Genomic DNA, 22774 nt, shown 5'->3' on the forward strand with positions numbered 1-22774 from the left:
CTCCGCTCCCCCCCGGCACGGCGCGGCCCGGCGGCCGCCGCTCTCAGGTACGGGCCGGCCCGAACCCCCGACTCCCCATTGTTATCCGCGCCGCCGCCATCTTGAAATTGTTTTTCCTCTCAAGAGCCGAGTTGAGAATAAATAGGCGGAGCTTCCTGGGTGGTGGGCGACGTCACGTCGCGTAGAGCCTCGCGAGCCGTGATGGACACCCCTCCGAGCCAATAGGAAGGTGCGGAAGCGCCAATTAAGCAGCAGAGGCGTGGGCGGGCTAGCTGGAGGCGGCCTTCGGCGCGTTTAAAAGGCACAGGGAAAGAGGGGGCGGGGCGGCGGCACCGCAGCCATTCAGGCGCATCGGAAGGCGGAGCCAGCGGTGATTGACGGGGAGGGGTGAGCAGCGCGAGCCCCCGGGCCTGCTTGGAGGAGAGCCCGCCCCGGCCCGGGCCACCTGCGGGCACCCGGGGCGGGTCCGGCCCTCGGCTCAGGCCCTGGGTCCCGCACTACGGAGCGGGAGCTTACCTAGCACCTGGCTGTGCAGCAGTGGAAAGAACAGTCCTGCAGCGAAGGACCGAGCACCCCAGGGGGGCAGGATGGCATCACCGCTTCTTGCTGAAGCCCAGACCTGCTCCCTTCGAGTCAGTCTCAACCGGTGAACTCTGGCAGTTTCGCTAATTAGATAAAGAAAGCCAAACAGATTTACATTTCTTATTTATTAGGTTTTACTTTTTTTTTTTTTTTTTTCAGGTGAATCTGCAGGTACCTTTTGGAAATGAAATCTACAGCTACCTCCGCAAATGAAATCACACTTCTTATTCAGCAGCACCAAAACACCCGTTCTGAAACCAGGAGGCAATACTGGTATTAACCGGGGAACCACTGGGGTGGAGAGAGTGGTTCCAGGCCCCACAGAGGCAAACACAGCCACAGCAGAGCACTGCTTTTGAGGGAGGAGTAGGGAAGGCAAGAGACAAGCAGAGGTGCAGGCCTGCTAGCAGTTAGCAGTTGCGGGAATCCCTCCTCAGGCCCCGGCGTCAATCGTAGGCACGTGCAATGCACTTTACAGGGCTCAGCCTCAACTGTGGTAAGTCACCAACAGCCAGCCACAGGAAGGGTACATCACATCCAGTGACACTGCTGAGCAGGTTAGTCTGTTAGCTGCATCTCTATCAACTCCCTTCACTGAGCACCAACTCGAGGAGGAAAAAAAAGCCAAACCAAACTGTATTTCAGCATTTCTACTGCCTTCTGTTTCAGACCCTGTATGCACTTACTCCCCCTATGGTTTTGTTTTGATTTACCATCTCTGTCTAACCCTTCCCTCCAGTCTTCAGACATAGCACATTCAATGAAGTAGAGCATCCTTTTCAGCTGCCGCTCCCAGGTGCACAGAAATAAGAGGCTCAAATACACCTTCAAGTGTTTGTAACAGTTCCAAACCTAGTTCACAGCTCACCACCAGACAGAATTTCAGTGCTTCGAAAACACAGCTATGCTTTAAAAATTCTCTGGATAAGCAGATAGCTAATTTTTTTTCCTCCAAGGCTTTAAAAATAAGAAAGCAGGATAAAAAGTAACTTTTAATTGTCTATCCATTTTGGAAAGTCTTCATTTATTGTAGTGATTATTTAAGCAGCATACACTATGGTATCAAAAAAAGCCGTAACATGCAGACAGGAGATTTCTTCAGGAGATTTAGCAGAAGCAAATGCAGATTTACAAATTAGCTTTAATATAATACTATTTAAAAGCTGACAGCAGATCTTAAGTTCACTTTTGATACTTTGAAAGAACAGGTATGCACATGAATTGTTTGGGAATTTAAGGCAATTTGCATATTAAGATAAAAACATTAGATTAATAGATTTTTTTTTATGTTGTGCTCAAAGTGTTAGCTGAACTGAAACCATTTACATGTACTTCATCTCAAAGGACTGAGAGCCATAAATAGCAGCTGCTCCTTGATAAAAATACAGTCCTGAGAACAAGCTAGTAGCAATGCTTAAGCTATGACATCTTTCATGTCAGAGTATAAGCTATTTTTGCATTAAGGAGCAGTATTTACCAGGTGTTCAACAGGCAAAGGCATTCTAAACATGCAATAGCTCCCGACAGAAGTCTGAAATTACTTCCAGTATCTTGCTTACAATAGTTTATTTGCACACTGCAAAGATCAAGAAATCCTGCTATGCATTTGTGATCACTAATATTTCAAAACACAACAACCAAGGGATACAACATAAGGACAGGCAGCAAAAGGTGTTTTACAAAAAACCCCCCAAAACAAGAGTCTTTTAGTAATTGGTTAGATTGTTTGCAAGGTAATTGGGACACTCTTCCCCTCTCCAGCACCTGGGAATTATTACCCCCTCACTACACCTATGCTATGACCAAACAACACTGGAGTGTTTAAATTCAGTGCAAGAAGAGTAATTTCAGGACATTTAATTTCACTCTGAACAAAGGCAAAAGTTTATCTATATAGACATCCAAACGCCAACATATTTGGTACAGTGTAATGAAGTTACATAGATTTCACCCTCAGAGGTATGCTCTTGTAGTGATCACCTGCATTCCACACACAAAAAAAAAAGTGTTTGAAACAGTATAATATGGTAGACTCAACGCTTTAAAAAATTTATTCAGCTGGAATTGGAACTCCCTAACATTCACAATATAATTTAGGATGCATTTGTTACATGAAGAGCAGATAAAAGACTTCAACAGTTTCACATACCAGTTAAGATATTCCACATGCTCCTTCCCCACCTACAATACTGACATCTTGGCTGGTTGCTTGCTTTTTTTTTTCTTAACAAATACTCAGTTCCACTTGTCTACCTGACTACCTCCCCCATTTCTACAGGAGTACACATACAGTGATAACAGTGAGAGGATATGGGACACTGTCCTATCCAGTGTTTGGACCCTGGAAAGGAGTAGGCCTAACTATGAAAAGAGTTCAATGACGAGCTGAACATGAAGCACTTAAGCAACTGAGGCAAAGCTGCACTCAGAAAGAGCTGTACAGTCACAGAGAAAGGAAAGCATCGGTGGCCGAACAGAGGGGAAAGGGGGAAGTAGTCTAGCCTCCCCTCGCCACCCCATTAGCTTTACAAAAAGTTCAAGAACTAACAAAACCCATTATCTGCAAGGTCCGCGGGATTCAATGCCACATTAAAGATTACCCACTCCAAATCCTAGATCATTTGTCAACACTTAACAGGGCTTCAGCAATGCACAGTATGCATATTCTATACACTAACCCCTTCCTTTCGCCCCTTCTTCCTCTCCCCCCCCCCCAAAGAATAAGCTTGATTAGAGAGTTTCATACTGGTTTCTCCATACATCCCTCCCAGTTTTCTTCTCTTTGAGGGCACAGGGGTTGTCAAATACATTGACAACTTTTCTTTAAAGAATTATCAAGTTTTAAGGGATATAAAGACATTGGTGCATTTAGGAATTTACATATTCGTAAAAAAAACTAGTTATAAAACTGCATTTTTATCACCTAGCACTTTCAAGATTCATTGTTATTTTTCACTAATTAATATATTAAATTAAGCCAAGGTTTGAGACTGGAAAAGTTCTACCAATCTACTTAAAAACAGAAAAGAATATTTAAAACCAAAAATGAAAAGGTTAGTTATGTTACATTCCAAAATCCACAGCCCATTATATTAAATGCATTCTTTCTACAGGAATGATGTTCTTTAAAACAGATGATTGCAAATATTTTACTGCTAGACGCTCCATTACATTGGATAGTGTGACTGGAACCTGTGGATGGTGAAATCTTGAGGTTTGTCCAAGTTTCAATGTAAGGTGTCCAAGGTCCTCTCCCAGAACCATGTTTGAAAAAAAAAAAAAAAAATCACAGATCAAGTTCTTATGACTTTTTTCAATCTTTCCTTGGCTTTCTGTTTCTGGGTGATCTATTCACAGTTTCTTCCTCCTGCAAGAAAGTAATTTATGTAAATATCAACAAAATAAGATTAAGACTATCCTTAAAAAGCATTTTGAGCAAACTTATGTAATCTACTTTCAGTTCTACATTAGGATTTCATTTTTGAAATGACCTACTGCTGTTACTACCTTTCCTCACTATACATGGCAAACACACAAATCCTCTTGTTTTCACAGTGGATGTACACTGTTCGCTGAGAGTGCTCAACAGCTGCTGCTGCTGTGAGAATCCCTTTAACTTTAAGCAACATTCCACCCATTTTTAAGTCAGCCATTATGCTAGCGTAGAGCCCTTAAGAGGTCACATCCTGACTGCATACAAAGCTGAATAAGCCTTTTGCCTCAAGAAGATGCATTCCACACAATCCCACTCCTCTCACAATGCAGGGTCTACGGCAATGCCTTTAGAAAGGCACCCAGCTCTGAAGTGAGCTGCAGCAATTCCTATTCTGCGGGGTGATCAAGTTTTCCAAAGTTCTGACCCTGGGAAGGAGTATCACATGAGCCAGGTTAACTTTTAACACTTTAGTAAGGCTTGTTCTACATGACTTAAGACGAAAAAAAAACATGCACAAGACTTCTCTCAAATGTTAAGCACTCTTACCTCTGATGCAGGTTTCCTGTCCTCATCATCCTCCTCTTCCTCCTCCTCCTGACTAGCACTTCCTATATCAGCGTCACTTTTCTGCTTCTCTTCTAAGGGAAATAAAATAAAAGAAATCTTATTCTCATTTCTGACTTGCCTTCAGTTCACCATTAGCTTTACTCCAGGTCTGCCAATCCCACTGTTTTATTCTATCAGACAGAAAACTCAAACTGTTTCAGGAGTATCTAGTTTACCTACCTAGCTTTTCCTCATTTGCTTCCTCCTCCTCCTCCTCCTCTTCTTTGTCCCCTTTGTCTTTTTCTTCCTCTTTCTCCTCATCCACCACATCAGGCTGAGGAGCATCAGTCTTTTTGTATTCTGCAGCACTTGGCTGTTTCTAAAAAAATTGTCAAGACCAGGCAATTATTTGTGACACTAAGGTACATTTTGCTGAGTCTCTTTCTAAATATTATACTGCTTATTACTGGAGGAAATGCATACCTTCCCGGAACAGCAGAAAAGGACAACAAGGAACACTGGTAAAGCCACAGTGAGGATGTAGACTACCCAAAGCCAGGGACGCTCTTCAGCAGCTGCCATCATCTGGCCCACAACACCAGGCTATAAGATAAGAAGAACTGTCAAATTTCATCCCATACAGCAAATTGTAGCAGCCAAGTTTAAGCTACAGAGTTTTCCATCTGGTTTTTTGCAACTTTGAACATTATATTTCATATGTAAAAAAAAGCTAACCTGCACAAGTGCTTTTTTCATAGTTTATAAACAAAGAATTAGGCTAAAGTTAACAGTCCAGTTGTCAGAGCAAAAACCTCACAGAAGAGCAGGGAGTACTCACTTACAGCAACTATCACCATATTATAATCAGGAACTGAGGTTCCAATCTAGTTTATCATAACCGCTAGCTTTGGTACACTTAGGTATATACTGATAAACAAACTGGGAGAACAGCAGCAATGCTCCTACTGTTCCAGTCAGAAGCATATAATTAAACCTTTATTTCTCACCTCTGCAGCACCATCAGCTGCCTTTTTCAGTCCCCATCCATCACTGGCCCAATCATCAGCCACAGCTCTTTCAGTACAGATGATAAAGTTGTCAAAAAATATGTCAGAAGTCATTGACCACAGCTCAAGGCCCACAGCACTGACAGGAGTCATCTTGAAAGGCTCCAAGTCTTCAAAAAAATCTGGGTTAGGGATCTTCCTAGGTTTCCATATACCCTAGGAAAGACAAAAGACACTCAGCCTCACCTGTTATAATACCATTTTTAGTTTTCAGCCCATTTTGAACAGAGAGAAAGTAAAATCCAAATCCATAACACTTAATTACAATGTCTATGGGTGCAACTTGTCAGGTTTTGGGAATCTATTTTAATTTGTGCTATGAAGAAGGGAAGCCATGTAAGAAAGCACTTTGAATCTGTCCACTTGAAACACAGCACAGTCATGACAGTATTTGTATTCTTAATTACACATGCTGAATCTAAATCATTCTGCTTTTTGCAAAAGAAATGCTGCACTAGCCAGCAGTTAAAGCAATGAAAACACCAACCTGATAGTTCACGTTATCAATCATAGGAGGCTTCCATTTGCCTTTGTAGTTTGGATTGTCAATCATTGGTCGCTGCCAGGTACCACAGCCAGGGGCTGTCTCACATTTAGGATTTGCAATCTGAGGTGCCTCCCATTCACCATCCATGTCCTCATCCCTGAAAAGAGAAATTTAGTTTTGAAGCCTGTCCCTTATCTTTATACAGAAGACATAAATAACGTGTGATTTCGGAGTCAGTTAAAATTCCTACCACAAAATGGAGGTATCAAAACTTTGTATAGCATTGGTCTGTAGGTAAAGACACCGCAGAAGGAATGAGAATTTCAAGTAGTAGCTTGTAAGCACAGCAGCTCAACAGAAGGCAGTCCCTGAGCACAGACTTCCCAGCCACCCCTCCCAAGTATGGTACAACTGCAGATGACCATCCCCACCCTGTTCAGCTTACAATCATAGGACAGTTGAGAAGTGTGCAGGTGAACACAATACTCCTCAGATAACTCTGCCTACTTTTGAAGCAAGATAGCCTGAATCGACAACTTCATTAGCAAGCAACAATGAAGCAGCTATTCTTGTACATGTAAAAGCCAGTACCAAAGCCATAAAAATATTTGCTGTGATTTGCAACAGGCAGTAAACATACCAGTCTTCAGGCTTCTCAGCATCAGGGTCTGCTACATATTCTGGCTCATCATCCAACCAGCCCTCTGGTTTCACAGCATTTTCATCCGCAATCTTTGCAGGAGCATCCTCATCCCTTGAGAACAGAATATTATTTATTAACACACACACAAAAGTTCTTAACCCTAAAGCATGATTCTACAGACCCTGAACAAGCCCACTGACCTAGATAAACAGCCAGCTTCACTTCTGATAGGGTAAGTGCAACACCATGATTTCAGAACAGAATTGCCTTGCAATCTGTTGCTTATACATGTGCCTCATGGCACAGTCATGGTACCAACTGTAAGGTAATACTACTTATTTTTTTAAAAACCAACCTAGAAAGGGCATATTACAGCAAATCCCATATCTTAGTCATTGCTGCAAACACACATTTGAGCTCAAAATTGAGTCCACGGTTCATAAAGCATAGGTTCAAAGACAGACCCAGTAAAAGTTTTAGGATTTAGGAAGTCAAATCAGTCACTTGTAACTATGCATTACACAAACTACAAACACCTTACAGTTATATCTTCTGCAGCTCATCTTTTGATTTCACCAAGGATGAAAGCATCAACTAGCATAGCTGTTTTGGTAAACCTTTATCTGTGGTCAGCACAGTAACAGGAGCACTAAAGACTAATTCTCAGAGGACAGGGATCCTGCCCGCCTTTGTCTACCAAACTGCTGCTCAGATCCCTGAACTGATTGTGTTTTAATCACAAGGGTGAGACACAAAACCTTCTAAATCATCTGAGAAAGACTTTTTGATCAGCACCAAATTATCAGGCCAAGGCCTCCCGCAATTCCACCCCTCTAACAGCTTACCAGTCATCTGGTTTAACAGCATCTGGGTCTGGGATTTTCGGTCTCTCATCCCAGTCCTCAGGCTTCTGGTCATTCGGGTCCTCAATCTCTCGGGGTGGATTCACAGGAGGAGACATATCATTTAGCAGATTCCCACTGTTGACAACCGTTTGATCGACCAGTATTTCAAAACTATTATCAGGATTCAAGACTGAGGAAAAAAAGTTGATGTAGCCATTACATATATGATACAAAGCGTGCATCATGAAGTATCACTCATCCACACCACACAACTAAAACTTCAGCAAACCAAGCCACCACCCACCCAGCAACTGTTTTAACAATTCCTTGAGAACCTTTCTCCTTATGCCAAAGCAGTTAGTGATTATGTACCACATCTCACCTTGAGAAAAAGATGACTCATTGAAGGAGTCTTACTTTAAATACGCTAAAAGCACAAAGCAGCTTGTAGAGCAATTTACCAGTTAGCACAGCAAGTTGACTTCAGCATAATAAGCATTGCTTTAGTAGTAGGAATGGATGTATTTACATTCTACTCAAGAATAAGACTCCCTGCTACTGCCTCACAGGATTTTAATCTCACTTGTTTATCCATTGCTGTCTCTGTCGTAAGAAGAGCTAGAGATATTCTCCTGCATAATTCCTGAAATATTTTAGTCATAGCTAATATACCAGATCAGATCCTGTCCTTTCAGAACCACTGAGTTTGTGCGGTACTACAAAAGCAGCAAGGAAAAAAGACTATCCCTCTAAATCCAGAGTCTAGTATATTCCAAATTACTAGGGGGCAGCATTCAAGCAGTTCACAAGTGTTGTTAACTATTTGGGATATACTTAGGGTATCAAGTCACTCATAACTGCTCTGAAATTCAGTTCTCCTTTAACTATTAAGTTCAAGGTCTCATGATCTTTCTTACATGAATCAAGACTTCTTGCAAGGAAGAAATAAGCCTTTGTATAACAAGACTAGTTTTTGAATCCAGAGCTTTCAAGTGGGTTTTAGTTGTATGGAGCGCTGACTATTTCACTTGTTCGTCTGGCTCATTTTATGAGCTTTTGGTTCAGGAAGCACAGTAGCAGTTATTAACATGCACAGTCAACAGTTACTGTACCCAGAGTATAAAGATGGGTCTTCTTATCAGTAAAGTAAGTCTTCAGGTCTGCATCTGGACGCTTCGCATGCTTCTCCTCATATTTGCCAGTCTTTGGGTTTTTGTGCCGGAAAATGAAATGCAATTTATAGTCTTCTCCACATTTGTCAGGGCCAAACATGATCGTATATGGAGTTTTGTCATGGAATTGATCCTTTAAAAACAACACAAACCTTCAGTCCATTATTTTGAAATACAAGTTAAGTTGCTGCCTGGCACAAGAACTTCAAATTCATTAGAAATTATTTCACAACTTGGATATCAAGCCAGTGAAGTACCTGCAACTAAAGTTTGTATGATGAATACAAGCCCCTAGAAAAAAATACCAGGATTCCCGATGAAAGACAACAGCCATTCAAGTGTTACCACAAGATAAGTGTAAGTGACAACCACTCTCTATATTACACTACAGGATTTTAAAAGCTATCAATATAGAACTATCAGTTACTACTAACAACGAACGACTAGTAGTCCAGAGTTTCTTTCACATAAAGTGATAAGGAGCATTAAAAGGCCAAGTTGTATTTAGTCTACACACTTATGACCTCGTGTACTGTCTGAATCTCAGAGCTAACTGGATACAATGTCACCATTGAACACTGCAAGCAAGTGTACGTGTTCTTGCTAATCTTATCTTAAAATTCAACGCCCCCATGAAACTGGTTAGATAATCGAGTAGCCTTTCAGGAGTATTTTTAAAAATTGAATCTGTATTAATAATAAAACTTCAATGAATGAGAAGCATGGGTAACAAGTCATAAAAGGTACTTCCTATAAAGTCTAGGAAGATGGCTAAAGAAAACCCAAAGGCTAGACAAGCCTACGCAAGGTTAAGCTTTGTCTGAATAAGCTAAACTACTTTAGGCAAGTATATGATTGAGAGAAGATAAAATTATTCTTAATCCTTAGGTGTTGTAGCATGGTCTCTTCCATTGATCACACTTTTAAGATAATGCATTCAAGAGTCATTTATGAAGCAAATGGTTCTATATAGCTACTGTGTGCAGCTGAACATAAGGCTGTATCCAGTTCCACCTCTCAAGATTTTTTTTTTAAATAAGCTCAGTAACTCACAAGTGGATTCACATGTAAGAGGCAAGGCAGTAAACACAAGGTATATTTTTAGTTATTTGCATTAGTTTGTTTTAGAAGATAAAACACGGAACCTTCCTTCTGCGCAACAGCTTCCTGAGAAGGTTTCTCCTCATACACTGGCTGCTTTCATAAGATACCTCCTCTTTGGTCCTAGAACCTACAGAAATCTTAAGTATTGCATACTTTAACAAAGGTATAGAACTGCTCAGCTACTAGGGAACTCCAGAGTTTTCACTCAAGAGGCCAACTGAAAATAGTGGGAAACTGCTGAGTTTCTGCAAAGTTCTTTGGAGATCAGGCCCTAAATGTGCCCCACTGCCTTTACTGAAGATGTTTTGTCAGGAAGAAGCAAAACAAACAAGCTTTCTTTCACAACTAATACTCAAGAGCAGCAGCATTACTTACCAAGCTCAATTCAGGGGTTTTTGAAAGCAATTTCACATAGGCCCCACCACACTCTATTCCATTTTGGAAGTTTACTTCATACCTAATTTTAGTTTTGGATAGAGAAGGAGAGAACATGTTATATATGAGGAAGAGTTACTTCTGTAATACACAACTACAATTTTCAAGTACAAATTTAAAATGAGACTGTTTTATTGCTGTTTGCTTTAAATCATGTGCCCAGTGAATATTAAAAATACACACTGCACTCTAAGGACTAGGCAAATATTCATAAGGGCCTGAGAAAGAAGAAAAATTGAGGATTTGGAAGACTTAACCTGACAGAAAAGATTAAAGGAATTGAGTGCTGGTCTAGAATATTATGATCTAGAAGTAGAGAGAGGGAAGAAAAAGCTTTCCAATATGCAAGGCACTGCAACAGATATTAAGGCAAGCCAATTATTTTCCCTACAACTACTATGGCAGACAGACAACTCAATTTGCAAGACTACCGAAATAACAACAATGTGATCCTAGAAGTCTCTTTAGGGTTACAAGCATAAAACAGTGTATTTAGGGATGCCAAGGAGTCTGAAAAAGGCAAAACATCTCTGTCAGGAATAGGCTAGGTATGCTTGATCCTCTCTCAATGCCAGCAGCTGGAGTGGATGACCACTGGGATTTATTTTTAGCCTTGTATTTTGAGCCAAAACTAAAACAGTCATGCAAAGCAAAGTGACCAATTATTATCTTGTGCAAATATGAATTAGCTTACTCTTTGTTTAAAACTGATAAAGTAGGTAATAATCCACAATTCAACCATTCTCACTCTTATTTTTTTTTCCCCCCAGCTTGCTAGTCTAACATGTATGCAAGTAGATTCTTCTACATTAGTCATGGCCAAACAGAGCTAGGCAAGCTGCTAACCTGCCATGACAGACGAACTAAGACAAAGAAAGGAGGAAATGAGTGCATCTTTACCACTCTGTCCACTCCACCTTGGAAACTGAGGGTAGTTTACTGCATAAGGAAGTGCACTGACCTACATACAGACCAGTTTTTGTCCAAAAGGACAATGACTTTCACAATTACCAGTACAAAAGTCAGTTGCCTGACCTTGTTACTACAATTAAATCAAGTGAATTGAAGTCCCAAGACAGGTTACCAAGTCTAGTTTTCATTTACTTCTTTCCTTTTCAGGCTTCAGAGGGATCCACGCTAGGAATCTGGGTTGCTACTTTATTTTTACTTAAACAATACACTAATAGCCTTCAGCATCTTGTATCATCTACACCCCCAGTCAACAAAAGCTCAGTTATTGAATTAACCTTAGCCTGCTATCATCACACCCTTGAAATAACAGAACACTAAGTTATCCTCTACTTACTGTATAATAAGGGGTTTGGTATCAAATACAAAAGGCTTTGAAAGTTTGGATGAAATTGCATGATGCTTAGCTCGGGTTACCAATACAAGCCCCTTGTCTCCTGGAAGCTTAGTGTCCTTCATATCTTGGACTTCCCATTTACCTGGAGAGAAATGAACCAAACATTATCAATATTTATTCAAGCTGTCTTTGTTTATCCCAATTTTGAACAAGATAGTCAGCATTCTGCAATAACACCTTACAGGGTACCTCATCAAGTTATTAGTATGTCATCTTCACCAAAAATTATTTTTAAATCCCCAAGTGGATATTTTGTCTAAATCAGAACTACACTTTATATTCTTAGCCAGGTATATAAACACTCCTTACATTTTCTTGAGTCAACATAATTTTAACTAGGAAACAGAAAACAAAGACTTGCATCTTTTCTTCAGATATCACAAAAGATATCAGAAACTTCTATCATGCAAAACCTGAGTTAGACTCACCATCATACTTGGCAATCTCATCATCCGTATCATCTTTTTTGGCTCTGGAAAGGATCCATCTAGAAGACAGATATCCAATGGTTAGATATCCAAGGCAGATATCCCACCCCCCACTAAAAATCCTGCCCTTAACAGAAGGCAGCCCTTGCTGTCCTATGACTACAGCCCAGTGTCTTGTTTCTCTTAGGAGTTTTATCTCCAAGTCTGCAAAGTTTACTGCATTTGCCACTTCCCACCTCACCCCCAAAGCAGGATGGCCTTGGTGTCTTACTCTTGTAAATTAAAAAAGTAGTACCTCACCATCCTCACATTACTTGAAGAAAGTAAAAAGTCAGATGAGGATTATAACATTACACACGTATGGCTCACCTCCCCCTTGTTACTAGAACTTAAGGAAATACCAGTTTAGCTCAGCACTTTAACAGCCAGCCTCATATACACAACCACCACCTTTTGATTCCATCTTGAACAACGTATACTCTACAGAGGGCTTCATTGCCTTTCACCAAAGTTTTAAATTATTTGCTATACTGAATCATCCTTCAGGTCATACTCACCCATCCAGAGTTCCTTTATCAAAGGACTCCACAAAATACACCTCGCCAGTTGGGACTGGGGGCCGATAGGTAACCTATTGGAGGAGAGAGGCATTTATGCACCTTTCAAGGCACATTCTCTACTCTAAAAGAAATGCAGGCACACACAGCTCACAATCCCCCTCTACACTCAAGTATAACTTACCTGGAACACCCTTGCAGCATAAATACAGAAGTTACATAAATACTGCTGCTTGTGCCAAGCCACTGTGCTCTTGTCTGCAATTAAAACTAAAGTATATATCTAGTTGAAAACATTAGCATTAACTCCTGATAATAACATCAGAGATTTCAAGGATGGATGAGGTTTTCAAGAAGAACATGGAGAACGTAAAAATAGGAACGAAGCAGCTAGGCTTAATTCCAAGCCTTACTCCCAGATAACATCTTTAACAACATCAAGACATATTAAATGTTAGCAAAATGACAACTCTGATCAGATTTACATTAACCACAACACAAGCAGTAATTCAATTTTTAAAAGAAGTTCCACACCAAACCTTTGGAGTTGGAGGAGGAGTGCTCGTTTCTGCCTTTGACTCTTCGACCTCCTCAATGCCATCGTCCAAGTCATCCTCGATGTCAACTACATCATCACTGTCACTGTCATCATCCATATCACGTGCCTGGACAGCAAGAGTCCCAAGAGCTAGCAGGGTCACATACAGTAGCCATTTCAGCTCCATGATCTGAATAAGACAAAGCAAAGATGTCAAGCCTGCACTGTGCATAGAGTGAAGCACTGCTTCTTGGTACAAAACCAAGCATCCAAGACTAATCATAAAGTTCTAGCTTACCACTAAAAGAAAAGTGCAAATTTATCTTTTCAATTCTGTTATTTACTGCGTTTGGGTGGTTGAGACAGTTCTAAAAGCTGGAGAGGACTACAACATAAAGCTAAAGTATTAAATACAGAATAGATGTTAACTGAGTGGAGGACCATGTGTGCAAGTCCTGCAGATCATGCCGCAGAAGTGTTATAATTTTGCTCTTACACTGCCACAGTTCATGAGCAGAACAGTAGACACATGTACAACACCACAACCTATGTAAATGCAAAAGCCTAAACAGAGAATCAACTTCTTGCTTATGAAGGACTTTAAATGCATCACATAGAAACTGAAATTTCCATTCAGTTCAGGAACTGAAATACAATTAGCTAGCTCTTTCAAGCAGAGATTTACCTATGGAGTCATCAATCCTTTATTTCCTGGTCAATAATTTTTTTTTTTGTCCTCTCAATTGTGGGACACTGGCATTTTCATTCATCAGTCCCCTTCTCCGGGTTTTATTCTGGAATTACTGCCAACAGTCACTGATACTACCAGCAAATGTTCATAAGCAGTTGAGGCTTCTGAAGCAGACCAAGGAGAAAGTGTCTTGCTATTTAACAGACAGTTAATCTGATTCCTCTCTTTTGATCTTTAATTTAACAGGATGACTAAAGAAAAGTATCTGTTGAGAGGCTTTACACAATTACAGTTTCACACTTCAACTAATTTATAAGGTGCTCAGCACACCATCACACCTAAAATATGGTAGACCTTGGCAAGCTGTAGCTCAAAAGATCTTTAAGTAAAAAGAGTTTCAATTTGACTTTCTTGCTAGAAAAACTACAAGATCACTGCACCTTTAGGCTGACAGAGAAGGCAACACTCCTAGCATGCAGCTCAGTTACTTCTCAAAAAAACCCATAAAAACAACCTGTGTCTTGCTCATCTTTTCCCCTCTGAATCACAGTCCAAATTTTAATTCCAAAACCAGAGTTGTAACTAAGACTCATACTTTTTTGAAAGCAAGTATAAAACCAAACATCCCCTCCTTCCCTTACACTCCTACCTCAGCCTGTATCCCTGTAGACTTGCAAACACAACTCAGAGTTAACAGTGCCTATAAGGTCATGCTAGAAAACAAAATTTCAACTTTCCAAAGCATGTTTAGGCAACTAAAAGAACCTACAGTCTTAAAGCGCTATCCAACACTCCAACCACGTTCCATACTAGACCTACTGTTCTCAGATTATTCTTTAACTTACTACTTAACAGAGAGGCTGTTTTATAACTACAACAAATTCGCATTTTAAAGACTTGTGCTGAGGTCACGTCCAGTTTGTCACTACACCAACACACAATTGCAGCCTGTTTTCTAACAATAGTGATGACCTTGAGGATTATGGTCTAAATCCATGCTCACAACCTGCCCCCCACACACTACAGGCAACTGCACCGAAACACCTCCAAGCCAGGACACCATTCACCACATGAACAGCTGACAAAAACAAAAACCACACTACCAAACTTTCAACTGTCATTACATCATGAGCAAAGCTTGTTTGCTTAACACACAGTGTACAGCCAAAACTGAAAACCATTACAGACATCATAGCAGCTCACAGCTCTTACTACTAATGTGGGAAGCGCAATACAAAACCAAGGAATGAAAACTGTCAAGCAAACATCAGTACGCTCGGAAGTTCAAGCTCCTATCCCCCAGACAGCATGTTCTCTGAATAAACTCATGTCCACCAGTATAAAACACTACAGAAAACAAGAGTTTGAAGTGTTACTTGAAAAAGTGACCTTTAGAGCTCTCAATGTGTCCCGTGTGACTGAGGCAACTACAGATGAGATGGCACAAGGACACCTTCCCAAGGGAAGGGTTGGATTTTCTTACCTTACCAACAGGTAACCTTACCTCACCAAATACATTTTTAACAAAGCTAAACTCAGGAAGATTTTACCCCAAGTTTTATAACTGTTCTCAAATTATATAACACAGATAGATGACCACTTCATGATTTGGAAAGCGATAGAAGGTAATTATAGCAAGGCTAAAGATAAGCCAACACTCTCCTCTCGTTTTAAGAGGAGAGAGTTTCTGCATACCTCCTTCCAAGCCTGTGCAGAGGATATTAATGATTTAGCATGCAAGTAATCCCTTAAGTAATCTCACCACTAGCCAACCAGCAATAAAGTTTTGGTGAAAGAATTAAATCATTCCCCCTAACTTTCATGCCAGTACTGAGCCCATACGTAATAATTACCTACTTCCCAATCCCACCCCAACTGCAACCCTTGGGAAACATTTGTCAGCAGCAAATGGACTTTGGTAAATGCTAGCACTTCTTGCTTGGATGAGTGGCAAAGCTGCATAGCCTCATACTGCAGCTAAGGTTGCTCCAGAAATCTTTGCGTCAAAGTGTCCCAGTGAAACCAGAGACTTCTACCAGCGACCCACAGAGCAGAGGCGGAAGCTATGCCACGCTGCACATCCGTGCTCCTCACAGAACCGCAGGCATCTACCCCGTAGGGCCGCTCTGTCTGAATTTGAGGCCTCATAGTACTTCAGCCTCGAGATGAGGTTCAATCTGTTCAAGTTCCCAAGCAAGCTGTTTTGTTTACTCCCCCCCAACAAAAAAAAAAAACCACACAAAGCTAAAAACATGAGATGCTAATCCACTTTCATGTCCTTGCCTCTTTAACGACTGGCAAGCAGGATTCACAAGTTCCTACCCCTGGAAAGCTGTTTAGGACACTTCCTAAGTATTCAACCAGTCCCAAATTCAACACAAGCTACCATTCATACACCTTGAGTATAGACTGGTAGCATCTCCTGCACTGCCAGTTGTCATGCCAAGCTCCTTATTCTGCTAATCCATAATAATACACAAACTAAGTAAATAATAAGAAATAAAAGACACTATGTTCTCAGAAGAGCCATTTAAGTGAAGCACACAACATCGATATTTAAAAAGCTATTTCTATCCGTAATGGATGTACTGCTACAGGAGAAAATTTCAACTTCATTTCACATAATGCTTTGGGACACAACATAAACATGATTATGTCCTAGTAAATTAGGTTATTCTTAAATAGAAGTTGAAATGGAGGGGAGGGGGAGAGAAAAAAAACTCAGGTTTTATACCAAAAAAAAAAAAAAAAGGCATAAACTGATTTTTCAGTGGAGTTTTAAGTTTCTAGCAAATATAGGTGTTCAATTAGTCACCTAAAATGTAATCTAACCTTCAGATGCACTGCCACCTACTCTATGATGATCAGATTTCTTCCTTGAAGTAGTGTCCAACTCCCAAGCAACCAGCAGCAGCAGCCATTTTTGACTCTACTGTACTTCCCTTCTTTAGGTTTAACTGTGTAACATTTCTGAAGGTTAGTGTATTCCTGATCTTTTAATTGTCAAAAGCCTTAAATAAAGGAACCCCTTCATAATTGGCAAGAGCTTCTGATGTCTCCATTCTACTTCAGTGGAACCTTCATTTTTCACCATAAGACTGCTGCAAGTCAGAGATGACCAAAATTTCATCTGCCTTTGGTTTTTTTTTCCAGTAAGGTCTTCAGACACTTAAACATTGGCACACCACTTGGAACAGAAGGAAAACTACTGCAGTATAACACCAAAGTACTAACTACAAGGAGTTCAAGACTGCCAGGGCTAACAAATCACTTGTGCTATGTCTGTATGTCCATTCACTGCCAGCTTCTACATTAGAAAAAGTGTATGTGACATTTAAGCACTGTTCAACTCCTGACTGCCAGAGGCCGAAGCATTTCCGCCTGGAATTTATGGGAGCTATATCAGAGCACTGAAAATGCACACCTGGAACAGCCACACTACACAGTTTATTTTGTAAAAAGTAAAAACTAAACCAAATTGCAGTGAGATTCAGAGACAGGATTAGCTTCTTGCCATAGAAGTGGCGCTCAAAATGCTGGGCTAAGTGATTCCTACCTTTGGAATCCAGGGCTTTCAAGGAAGCCATGCAGCTTCAGAGATTTATTTTTATTTAGAATTCCCCTTTCACTGGGCATAAAGGGAAAGTTCTTCTTAATTATTGGCACAACACTGGAAACAATTGACTCATACAGCAGACAGTTGTCACCATTCTAACATACCTGTCCTGGGCAAGGACAGACAGCGAAAGGGCCCACACAAAGGATGGTTAAGTCCTTTGCTATCATACTTCCAGAACACACTATTTAGAAAGTAACTTCCCTGCCAGGTAGAACAGAGCCTGCAAAACCAGTTTAATTATCTCCTTGGTTACTAATTTCAGTGGTTTATCAAGCCAGTTCTTAAGATTGCATTTTTTAGAATGTATAACTACATTTGAATTACTACTGGCTATCTAGTTGACTACTTATTTCTTTTTAGAAGAATTAACAGTCAGATGAAATGAGTCTTATTAAAAATAAGTCACTTACTACGAACTATACCTCAGCAACTTAACTGGAAGAGCAGTGGTTTCTATTTCAGCAGCATCTGAAGTGACAGCTGAACGACTTAAATACAGGAAGAATAAAATTTGCTGTGTTCCAAATAGTGGATTTCAGTATGGTATTTAGAGTGGAAGCACACCAGTAAAAACAACCACAATGTGCCCTCATGCAAGGCAAGAATTAGGGAAGAAAAATTTAAAGGCACAAAAGAAACTCGTCACAACACCAAAAAAATGCAAGCAGACAAGAACAGAAAGGCTCATTTTCCTTCTCAAATGACAGTTTTTACTGTTTCTGAGCAAAGGCTTGGCTACCCTACTTCGTAGTCCCCCCGCTTCTTAAGGGCAGAACTATTGAATAGCAGAGGAAACCTTTTCTACACCCCACTGCCCCTCCACCTTCCACATCCTGGGTCCTCTGCAGTGCCAGGATAACCATTTAGACAGCCTCATGATGAACTAGCAGCTGGTTTAAGATGCCTCAAAGTCCTTCCATTCAGAGTTATTTTAACCCTGAATCAATACCCCGGTCCAATCCAGCATACAAAGGCAAAAACAGTTGTAGCAGGACAAGTGAAAGTACTGTGAGATATAGTAAGTAGCCAAGGATAAAGGAAATTAAGCTCTTGGCAGCAGAGTCAGCTTAATGCCGTAGTTTCATGTGCAGTTCTGTCATCCGCACTTGTTTAAGCCAGACTTGTCTTCAGGCAGATTTGGGAGATCTACACTCTAAGGCAAAGCTAAACAACTGCGTGTCCAAATGCTGTAATTTCAGCAACTAGTACATTACCTCACCACACCTCAGAGGGCTGTAATAAAATCATATGTGCAGCAACTTGTATGAAGCAGACAGCACTATTTTTCCCCTTAAATGCTTAGTTTTGCAGCTAGGCAGCTTCCGACATTGCTAAGATCTTGCCTTTAACATCACAACTCAACGAAAAGCAGACAAGGCTGAAGTAAAACTGCCTTGCTCACAAGAGGTCAGAGGCCGGAGCTCTGCGTAGGGGTGGTTTGCCCCGCCCCCCTTTTATTTTCACACCCCCCCCCCTTTTCTTCAAGGTCAGAGGTAGGTAGGATACACTGCTACATAAGGTTTCAGAAAAACTCTCCTGGAAAGGATTAGCCAAACCTCTCCTGGAGAGCTCGATGGCCCCACAGGAAAAAAAACCTGCCTTCTGTTTGGGTTGTAAGGAACACAAACCAGGCAAGAGATTAGCTGTGAAAGGTGACAGCAACAAAGCTTGCTTTTAAATAAGCATTTCAAATATGCCAGTTTCTAAAAATAATGTACAATAGTGCAGATACAGTAAGGGAGAAAAACATCATGTACCATTTGTCAGCAAAGAGAGCACTCCCGCAGAACTGGAAGTCCTTGGAGGGCAAAGATAGAACTGGAAGGCTTTTTGACCACAAAACAGATGGGCTGCTAGGGAAATTACATGAGGTGGGGGGAGATCTGGAGGTGCCCCAAGATCCTTCAAACCATCACGCCTAGAAATCAATTCAAGTTTAGCCTGCTACAAAACTGATTCCAGCAAGAACAGGCTGCCGTTGCAATCACTACAAGAGGCAGAAAAATGAAAGGCCAGAAAAGGAAGTAAAAGGCAGGGCTAAGTACAAGTCACAGTGTATTCTCAGTAAAGAATTTATTCATTTACTTAGGGGGAAGTGCAGTAGCACATAAAATAAGAGGGTAATCTAACGGAAGCTGCAAGCTTTCTTACCATTTTGCATTAGACTTCCCTTCCTAGGAGGGCAGTTGATATCAGGAAGCAATCTACATCTTATACTCAGCTTGTGATGTAGTCTGTGAATGGTACAAGTAATATCCTCATAATATCTTTTTTTAAAACTAGAAATACTAAGACTTGAGACAAACACAAAGTTTAACTCAAAGCTTTTCCTAGTTTTGTTAACTATTTTGGTAATATTACACAGGCTTATCCAAAACAATAGTAAGAGGGGTTTTTAAGTCATTTCAAGTGCATCAGAGTGAAGCTAAAGTAACATATTTTAACCTGTATTTAACTAGTATTTTATCTGTACTATCTCATACATTATTATAGTCACACTATCTCCTTGCAACATTTTAGCAACAACTCCAGCCATCGTGGGTAAAACGTCCCATAAAACCTGTATGTTAGCTACGCCTACTTGACAATGTTAAATAAACATACTGCATTATTACATTTCTTGGCACTAGTTTTCAAACATCTAACATACACTAACTATGTTTCAGAAAGAGTTTTCTACAGTGCTCTGCAGAAATGTTGCAGCATTAATTACATTAAATGTAATAATAAAGTCTGGACCTTTACCATTACTACACCTACTACTATTAATACATCTTTTGCCCTTCACAACCAGATCACCTGCAGCATTTCTCTTTCTACAGCCTAGAAAGTTCTTAATCACAAAACTACACGTGAAAGTAGAATCAGTACAGACAAGCAGTAAGCTATGCATGCTTTAATTCAAATGTGTGGAGATTTTGTTCTAAAAGCACACAATACAATTCTCAACCAAAAATGAGAACTAAGATGTCACATATCCTATTTTGAAGACACCCAACACAAATGATAACCAGGCGGTAGAAACCAAAGCACGCATTTTAAGTCCCCAAAACCTCAGACCTTGCTGCTGCAGAGCCTCCTTGTCTGCACGCCACCTTTGGCCTCCCTCACTGTGCGATTACCCCACCTTCCCCACCTGTTGGGCTTCCAGTTCTGCATCTTGAACACCCCCTTTCCAGAGACTTCTACTTCCCCTCGGCACGGCCCAACCCAGGCCACACGCTACGCTCCGCACCCACCTCCCCTTCTAGCTCTGCAGGGCTTCCTACTTACAGCTAGCGTTTTTACGTGGCTCAAGACTATTTTCACCGGTTAGCGGCCCACATTAAAACAAGAGGCCAGGTAAAACCCAGAACACACGCCAGCACGCATCCACCTCCGACTCCCGTCACCCCCCTACCCCGCCTCGCCGCAGAGGAGGAGGAGGAGGACAATCAAGGGCCCCATAGGCCTCGCTCGGGCCGCGGCCCTGCCACAAGCCGCTCCCCAGCCCACAGCTCCCAGAACTTGCCAGAAGACCCGCCGCTCCCCTCCAGGCCTCCCGGAGGCCTACAGAGGCCGAGCGGGCGCCGGTAGCGGCCCCGTGCCCGTCTCTGGCCGCAGGGCCTCCCCAGGCACGGCCGCCCCTCTCGCCTCGGCTCCCGGGGGCCCCCCCGCCGCCTACCACACCCAAGGCCCAGCAGCATCCCGCCGGGCCCTGCCCACCGCGCACCCCCCGGGCTGCCCCCGCCGCCTCACCCCGCCAATCCCCCGGCATGCCCCGCGGGCCGGCCCGCTCCCCCGCCCCAGGGGTCGCGGAGCTGCCCCGGCCGCGGCGGCTGGAGGGGAGGAACGACCGGACGGACAGACTCACCCCCCACACAGCCCCGCGCGCCCCCGTCCGCCGCCCCCAGCCTCCCCTCACCTCCGTCACGTGTCCGCACGCCCTGCGCCGCCGCCGCCGCCCGCCTATCTACCGCTTACAGCCCCGCCCCCGGCCCACCTCGCTCCGTCTCTCCCATTGGCGGAGAGCGCGTCCGCCCGCCCGCCCCGCCGCCTGTCCGGCTTCTTGATTGGATAACGCGGCCGCCGCTCAACGGCCCGCCCGCCTCAAAACACGCCCCAACGGTGCTGCCCTTCGTGGAGCGCTGCTATTGGTTGATGGGGTTGTAGGAAATGTTGGGTGATTGGCTGGTTGAAGGGAGGCCGTTGAAATGTGGGCGGGGACCCACCGGATCTCCGTGCAGGGGCGCTGCGGTGGCTGACAGGGCGGCGGGAGGGGCTGAGGCTGTGCCGGGCTGTCGCCGCGGCCCCGTGGCCCCGGGACGATGGCGGCCCGGTCGCGGAGGGGGGCAGAGAAGAAGCCCTGGGCCTGCCTGTGCAGCTGGGAGGGGCTGGGGAGGCTGGCGGCCACGGCCTGTCCCCGTGCCTGAGCACGATGGTATTAAACAGTAAAGTCGCCTTTACTTCACTCTCCTTGTTCCTTAGTTCCAGAAAGGGCTTTCAAGTTCTCCTGCCTATTCAGAAAATTCAGTATATCTAGTATTTTTTGCTCAGTTACAAGCTGAGGGTTTAAGAAGACAGTAAAAAGTGACACATGCTTCAACGTGTTTAGAAGATGGCAGCGCTGCTCAGGCAGCTTCTTGTTCAAAGGCCTTGTTTAATATCAGAAGCTTTAAACTGTGCTATATTTCCAAAATTAACATCATGTATTTATGCAGAGGTGAAATACTGTGTAAGCGCTCAACGTTTACACATTGGAACAAGTACAGAAGAACAGGGAAACGCAGAAATAACTGTCCCCGCTGTACTGACCGGGAGGGAGAGGCTGCGGGAGGTAACTGGTTTGCATGGGCCACACAAGTCACTGACAGAGCAAGATTAAACGTCAGGAGTCCCCATCTCCTGCTGCGTACGTATGGCAGCGTGGGATGGCAATGAATGAGGCCCTGCGGTGCGGAAAGCAGGCTCCTGTTACGTTATCAGTAATACTGCTTTTAAGTTGTATCTCAGCTGCTCCAGCTGAGAAGTTCCATTGGAAAGCTGTATCTGAACTGCCCAGTCTAAAGCCAGCTCCTGTGTGGTCTGGGGGCTGCAGTCTGTTCCAGCAGATAGGAGGTATTCTGTAGGAATGCCGCACTCAATATTGCTAGAAGGGGCAGGAAGAAAGAAGAGGGTTTTTTTAAAACATAAATCTGTTTGGAGTTGATGCAGTGAGTCAGCAACATAAGTCTCCACACAGAGAAAATTCCACCGCGTTGGGACAATGCAAGCAGGGC

At 42.5% G+C, this 22774-nt stretch overlaps 1 protein-coding gene across 3 annotated transcripts; it reads right to left on the bottom strand.

Annotated features, from left to right (window-relative positions):
- Positions 1-2424: 2424 nt before the first annotated feature.
- CANX (calnexin) lies at positions 2425-21454 on the bottom strand. Of its 3 annotated transcripts, none has more exons than XM_086758774.1 (15): positions 21421-21454; positions 13208-13396; positions 12669-12742; positions 12112-12170; positions 11624-11765; positions 10258-10339; positions 8719-8911; positions 7607-7796; positions 6759-6872; positions 6119-6275; positions 5572-5787; positions 5048-5167; positions 4805-4943; positions 4565-4656; positions 2425-3949 (listed from the first exon to the last, which is right to left on the bottom strand). In XM_086758774.1, exons 2-15 carry the CDS (start codon positions 13391-13393, stop codon positions 3896-3898), a joined length of 1818 nt encoding a protein of 605 aa, XP_086614900.1. In that variant the 5' UTR covers positions 13394-13396; positions 21421-21454; the 3' UTR covers positions 2425-3895. The 3 variants fall into 3 exon arrangements, with proteins under 3 accessions (XP_086614900.1, XP_086614901.1, XP_086614899.1); XM_086758775.1 differs by lacking the exon at positions 21421-21454 and adding an exon at positions 21028-21168; XM_086758773.1 differs by lacking the exon at positions 21421-21454 and adding an exon at positions 19668-19745.
- Between the last annotated feature and the right edge of the window lie 1320 nt (positions 21455-22774).

The sequence above is a fragment of the Chlamydotis macqueenii genome, chromosome 14 (assembly GCF_036417535.1).
Source record: "Chlamydotis macqueenii isolate bChlMac1 chromosome 14, bChlMac1.mat, whole genome shotgun sequence".
Classification (NCBI taxonomy): domain Eukaryota; kingdom Metazoa; phylum Chordata; class Aves; order Otidiformes; family Otididae; genus Chlamydotis; species Chlamydotis macqueenii.

Coding starts and splice junctions, on each gene's coding strand:
- CANX (XM_086758773.1), bottom strand. Junction 12,171..12,668: donor GATAAAGGAACTCTGGATGG/GTGAGTATGACC, acceptor TCTGTCTTCTAG/ATGGATCCTTTCCAGAGCCA. Junction 10,340..11,623: donor ACCAAACCCCTTATTATACA/GTAAGTAGAGGA, acceptor AACTAAAATTAG/GTATGAAGTAAACTTCCAAA.